At 39.9% G+C, this 6,982-nt stretch overlaps 1 protein-coding gene across 1 annotated transcript in view; it reads left to right on the top strand.

Annotated features, from left to right (window-relative positions):
* The first annotated feature begins 2,018 nt into the window (after nt 1–2,018).
* CCDC186 (coiled-coil domain containing 186) overlaps nt 2,019–6,982 on the top strand; it is a 28,896-nt gene continuing 23,932 nt past the window's right edge. The window contains exons 1-2 of the mRNA XM_007941592.2: nt 2,019–2,698; nt 6,293–6,419. Coding sequence (XP_007939783.1) covers nt 2,037–2,698; nt 6,293–6,419 — 789 coding nt within the window. The 5' untranslated portion in view covers nt 2,019–2,036. The remainder of the gene's footprint in view (nt 2,699–6,292; nt 6,420–6,982) is intronic.

Below are 6,982 nucleotides of genomic sequence, written 5' to 3'. Positions count from 1 at the left end.
GGAGGGTAACAAGGGAAAGTGTTCAGTGCAGATCAGTGAGTAAGCACAAGCCCGCCTTGTTTCAGTACCTATGCTTAAACTGTTATACTGCTTAGAATTCTGAAAGTTCTACCAGACCAGTCTAGTTTCCTCTTATCCTCCCCCCACTTTTTTTAACCATTCTATGACTTCCATTTCCACCAGACTGGCATATATAGGCATGTTGTTTTCTGTTATTCAGAAATTTAATCTTTGCATTTTGTGTTCCATAAATATGCCTCCCATCTAGAGCTATTTCTTTCTTGGTAGCTATCAAACTATCATCTGTCCCTTTTTTTTTAATTGTGATTTGGGTGAAAGTTTACAGACCAAATTCACTTTCCATACAGCAGCTCACATATACTTTGTCTCATGACATTGACTGTAATTTCCCACAATTCAACAACTCTGTTCCCACTTCCCATAGTTACCTCTTCCCTGTGCCCTTCCCTCTCATGTACTCCTGCCCCCGGAGCTGTCTCCCTGAGCATACAAAGCCCTTCTATTCTCCCATGATTGATCTCTCCTGGGAGTGTATCTACTTAATGTGAAGGTTCAGCTCTTTGCCTGTCTTTTGTTTGGCTGGAAGCCACAGGAGTGGGTTCAGTTCCAGACGGGAAGGGCAGTTGGGGCCATAGTCTCGGATTCCACCAGGCTCTATCAGACCAGCAAACCTGGTCCCTTTCATTTTTATTTTTTGTGATTTTGAGTTTTGTTCCACATTGTTCTCCCACTCTATCCAGGATCTGCTACATAGATCCCCCTCCGAGTGGCTGACAGTGGTAGCCACCATGTACTTCTTCTGGTCTCATCGTGGTATAGGCTGATGATTGCATGGTGCACCAGTCGCTTGGGCTAATTGTTCCCATGTGTCTTTGGTTTTCTTCATTCTTCTTTACTCTGGACGAGGAGAGCCCCATCTTTGGCATCTAGAGGCCGCTTGTAAGCTTTTAAGATCCCAGTTGCTACTTGCCAAAGTAGGATGTGGAATGATGTTTTTGTGTAGTATGTTATGCCATTTGAGCTTGATGTCCCCCATCTGCCCATTTTTTATCCAACCTCATAAGGTTTGGGTAGGTACAACTCATCCACAGGCTTTGTTGATGCCAGATAAAACAAGTGGAAGATTCTTGTTCTTCAAGATTGCTAAAATATTTTATATTTATTTGTCCTAAGATAAATTTTGAAGTTGGGTAATTTTTATGTAATGGCTAGAATAGTCACTCATGAACAATATAAAAATATATTCTAACCTTACTGAATTAATATTTTTAATGTTGTATGACCTGTGCAGTACATGTGGACTCCATTTGATTTGCTCCGACATTGTTGATTGCTGATGAGAATGTTTGGAAATCACCCTGGTACTTACTGGATCACCCTGCCAGTCTAAAAAAGAAATTACTCTCAGAAATTTTTTAAACCCTGCTGTCTTCTCAGCTCAGCTCCAGATCCCCGGGCTATAGGTAGATTGTCTCATTATCGTTTAGTTTTCTTTCTTAGTAGACATTTATCATATTTGAAATGCATTGTTTATATTTTTGATATGTGATTTCCCTTCTAGTGCTTTCATTTTTGTCCTATTTCCCCATTACTTTCTTACAGATAAGAAGTAGTAAACCTCAAGTTGCTGAAGGAATTCTAAACAATTCTTTGGTGCTAACCTTGTAGTTACTGGTACTATTCTTTACCTAGCATCTTAACTGGGCTGATCAGGAATGCCCAGCTACAGCTGAATTAACGAATGAAGATGTAGGACTGAATGGAAGGGAGAGAGAGAAGGGGACTTTGCAGTAGCCCTGCTGGCTGTAGCATACTGGGGTTGGTTGTCCTATTCTTTTTTCTTTTCCTCCAAGGAAAGGCTTTTAAAGGAATTAACTAGTGGTGGAATTTGTAACGTTAGTTACTCTACATCATAGTGTGTGTGCAATATATATAGGGTCTTGGTTAAAAAAATAACAGTTTTGATGTTTTGACTTTTTAGATGGCAACCGAAGATCAGGAGCAGATTTGAAGAAATGCAGAGTGAATTGGTACCAGTCAGCATGTCAGAGACAGACCACATAGCCTCCATTTCCTCTGATAAAAATGGTGGGAAAACATCTGAATTAAAGGAAGACTCTTGTGGTTTGTTTTCTGGTGATGAAAGTAGCAGCTTAGAAAATGAGTCGAAACCATTGTCATCAAGCTCTGATACAGCTTTCTGTCAACCTAATGAACATAGTGATCAAACTGAAGCACAAGACAGTTATATCCTAGATCATGGTGGAGGGGAAGATTCTTGTGCTAAAACAGACATATGCCCAGAAAATTCTGAACAAATAACTAATTTCCCTGGTAGAGATTTTGCAAAGCAAGTTTCAAAAACAAATGAAACAGAGCAGACAGTAACACAAATCTTGGAGGAATTAAGGTCATCAGCACTTACAGAAGCAGCTAGTCAAAAGACTTACTCAGAAAGTTCCTATGATATGGACTGTACTAAGAAACTTATTTCAAAAATAAAGAATGTTTCAGCATCAGAGGATTTATTGGAAGAAATTGAATCTGAGCTCTTATCTACAGAGTTTGTAGATGAACACCGAGTACTGAATGGAATGAATAAGGGGGAGCATGCATTAGTTATGTTTGAAAAATGTGTACAAGATAAATATTTGCACCAGGAACATACCATAAAGAAGTAAGTTTTTTATTTTCTTCAGTTATTTTATTTTTCCCCCAAGGGATTAGAGATTGAATCTTTAAAGGAAAGTCATCTGTCCACTTTTACTCCACAATGGACTAGTATTTGATCAATAAATAATTTATTTCCTGAGTAATTGAGTAAATATAAAATTTGTTTAGTTATTTAATATTTAAATATAAAGGGAAAATTTAAGCAGTGTCAATATTTAAGACCTAGAAATCGTTATAAAGCCGTTAAATTTTTCAGTTTTAAAAAATATAGAAGTATAATATTAAAATTAAGAGAAATTCAAAACAAATGACAAGTCATAAAATTCAAAGGGTTTTTCTTTAAATCCCTATTGTAAATTCTTTGGTTTGAAAACTAAAATTTAGAGAACAGAAGAATTGGTTGAAGATAGATACAGTAAATAATAAGAGTTATTTTTAGACTTCTCTTAAATTTGCGGAGTTTATTTTGTTTTACTAAAAGTTTAATTTTGTTTAATATTTTTCCAAATATTAACGTACTATCCTGTATTTTTATTCTAGATTTCTGTGACTAAGTGATGTATATAGGTTTAGGTGCTCTTTTGAAACCTTTCAGAAAGGAAGATAATGTGTATTAGTTATTTGTCATGGATTGAATTGTGTCCTCCAAAAATATGTGTCATTTTGGCTGGGCCATGATTCTCAGTGGTTTGGCAGTTATGTAATGATGTAATCATCCCCCATGATATAATCAGATATGATCAGCCAAGCAGTTGTAAGGGCATTAGGGTGGGGTGCAACACCCTTACTAAGGTCACAGCTCTGATCTGATGTAAGGGGAGTGAGTTTCCCTAGGGTGTGGACTAGATCATGTTTTATCTTAAAAGAGATAAAAGGAAGGAGAAGCAAGCAGAGAAGAGGGACCCACTTCCACCAAGAAAGAAGAGCTTTTGGATCTGGGATCCCTGCGCTGAGAACCTCCTAAACCCTGGGGAAAACTGATGCCCAAGACATGGAGACCTCCAGGGAATACCAGGCCCACAGATGGTGAAAAGAAGACAAGGACCTCTCTGAGGCAACAGAGAGAGAAAGCCTTCCTCTAGAGCTGAATTTGGACTTCTAGCCTCATAAACTGTGAGAGAATAAGTTTTTGTTTGTTAAAGCCATCCACTTGTGGTATTTGTGTTACAGCAGCACTTTGTATCTAAGACTTGATACCAGAAGAGTGGGATGCTGCTCTAATAGATGCATAAAGTGTGGACACGGTTTCGGAATTGGGTAATGGGTGAGGCTGGAAGAGTTTGAATTTTAAGGTGATCGTAGTAAAGGCCTGTATTACCCAGAAGACACTATTGGTGGAATTACAAACATCAAAGACATTTCTGGTGAGGGCTCAGCAGGAAGTGAGGAATGCTGTAACCCCGGAGATGATGGGAAGTAGTGGCAGAGGAGTGGCAGTAGAACAAGGAGATCGGTACCAGAAGGCATGGGAGCTGACCTACGGACCGAGAGAGCTGAGTGCCTTTGGGTGGCAGTTGAGGTGCCTTTTTGGTGAAGCTAGGCTTACTGACCCACAGACCAAGAGGCCAGTACCTCCTGGCAGAGTGGGGTTCCTGTGGTACTGACAGTCAAACTAAAGAGCTCTGTCATACTTGCCTGAGCATGGCCTCTCCCAGGAGGCCTGAGGAGCCAAGGGACCAGGAAGCAGACGCTGAAGAGACAAGCAGAGCTATCCCAGTCTCAGAGGGTAGGGCCACACGCTCTGAAGTCTCAGAGTGGGGCTTTGGCTTCTGGGGTCTCAGAGTGTGGCTACAGCTTCCTAGGTTTCAGATCTTCCTAGAGTCAGGTCTTCTCCAACTTGGTTCCAGAGTGTGGGGTTGCCATTCATGAGTGCCAGGGAGATGGGGAGGGATTCTCTGAACAAAGCTGAGGAGGTGGGGATGCCATACCTAAGGGGAAGGAGAACGGGGACTGCCAGGGCCAGGGGATGGGGTTGCCACTCAGCTGGATTAGGAGAAGGGGGCTGCCAAAGGCAGAGGAAGCAGAGTTGCTGTCCCAGTGGGCTCGGAAGATGGACCTGAGACCCAGGGCTGAGAGGCTTCCTTCCAGGATTCAGAGAGCATGGCCCACACCCAGTGTCTGGAGGGCAAGGCTATTGCCTGAATGGTCTTGGAAAAGAGAGGATTCTTTTCAAACCTTGACGATGAATGTAAATTGTTCTGCTGGGTTTTTGACTTGCTTAGAGCTCATTATCCTTTTCCGTCCAGATTCTCCCACGTGTAATGGCAATGTATACCCTGTGCCTGTCCCATCATTGTCCTTTGGAAGCAGATAACTTGTATTCTAGATTCACAGATGAAGAGGAATTTTGTGTTCGTTAAAGCCATCCACTTGTGGTATTTCTGTTACAGCAGCACTAGAGAACCGAGACACTAGTCTTCAGTAAGGTCCGATTATCTTTTTTAAACGTACTTTAAAAATTTGCAGTAGGTAGTGGTGTTTGGGGGTGGGGTATAGGTGTATATATAGACAAAGGGGGAAAGGAAATCGAGGTACCAAAGGAGAATGACAGGAGAAAAAATACCATAATCCAAATGTTGCTGGTTATAAGTCGGTTGTTAATGATGTCCTTGCTCTGGTCTTTACTTTTCCAGATTAGCTTACATGGTTACTCTTCCCCAAACCAGCTGTGACTTCATTGGCTTGGCCAATGAACTGTAATCTCTTGGCTTCCAGGGTCCTTCTTAATGCTACCCCAAAACTAATGCCTAGAATATCAAATGAGATAACGCACTTAAAGCTAAACTTTGCAAATAGTGTGCAGTAAATTTTAGGTAATAGCTATTGTTATTAATCATCCTAGAATGGTAACTGTTGATAAATGACTGATATAGTTCTTAGGTGGGTTGTTTGATAATTCTGGGTACTTTGCAGGTAATTTAAAAGATTTTATGCATAGTTTTATAGGAGTCTCAAAATGAAATTTCTGTTTATGCTTTTATTCTATTATTTTACATTGACTATACTTCTATAACTTTCAGAATGTCATAAAGTATTTCTAAAATCTAAAGCAGGATTTCTCCACTTTCGCACTGCTGACATTTTGTGTCAGATAATTCATTGTTGGGGTGGGCTCTGTGTGCCTTGTAAGATGGTTAGCAGCACCATTGGCCTCCACCCACTAATACCAGCAGCAGGCTCCCCTACCCTGCCCTCCAGTTGTTAACAACCACAAAACTGTATCCAGACAAATACCTGGAGTGGTAAAGGGTTCCCTGGGAAGCAAAATCTATTCTGATTTAAAACTGCTGATCTAAAGAGATGAAGTGCATAGTTGAGATTCCCAGAGGCATGTACTTAAAAGGATGTGGTTTTCTTTATCTATCTATATTCATTGATTTGAAATACACAGATAAATGTCTAGGAAAAAGATAATAACCTTATTGGCCAGAGAATGTTTGGCAAAGTAAAACGTGTAATTTTAAAGAGATTACTTAGGAATGTTGATTTATTGATCACAGCTATCTGCACCCTAATCAGCAAACAGTTAATAGGTCCACCTCTCATTTTACCTCCATTTTTACTATGTTTTACTTACACTACTTTTTTCGTATTTTAGATTAATTAAAGAAAATAAGAAGCACCAAGAGCTCATTTTAGATATTTGCTCAGAAAAAGACAATTTAAGAGGAGAGCTGAAAAAGAGAACAGAAACAGAGAAGCAGCATATGAGCACAATTCAACAGGTAAAAAGACAAACAATTTTAAGTCCGTATTTTAATCTATAAAATAAATGCATTCCTAAAAAGTGTGTATAAATTAAGTTCTGTAAGTTCAATTGTGTTTTAAATACAGAGACCTAGTTGATATATAAAGCATTCTCTTGGTGAAGTGGAAAAGCATATCCTAGTTTTTTAAAGTAAACCTCCATTTTTATGCTCTATGCAGCTATATTGGATATTACAGAAATCTGGGAAATAACATGATTTGATCTGCTTTTGCTAAATATGGGAAGAAGCAATATACCTGGAAGTTTCTATTTGGCATTAGAATTTTTATAAGCTCATAACTTATAAAAATAAGTCAGCCCCAGGGTTACAGGTGAGGAGAGACAACTCAAGGATGCCCGAAGTATCAAGCGGGAAGAGCAGGAGAAAGGGGATTTAAAAGCCAGGAAGCCAGAGAGAAGAGCAGTCAGCCGAAGGGATTAGGTGAGGAGAGGCAACTCAGGCCCGCCCAGAGTAGCAGGCTGGAAGAGCAGGAGAAAGGGGATAAAAAGCCAGGAACCCGGACAGAAGAGCAGTCAGCC

Source organism: Orycteropus afer, unplaced genomic scaffold, assembly GCF_000298275.1.
Source record: "Orycteropus afer afer isolate SDZICR_OR568_19922 unplaced genomic scaffold, OryAfe1.0 scaffold00082, whole genome shotgun sequence".
In the NCBI taxonomy this organism is placed as follows: Eukaryota; Metazoa; Chordata; class Mammalia; order Tubulidentata; family Orycteropodidae; genus Orycteropus; species Orycteropus afer.
This window is presented reverse-complemented; position numbering and strand designations above follow the sequence as displayed.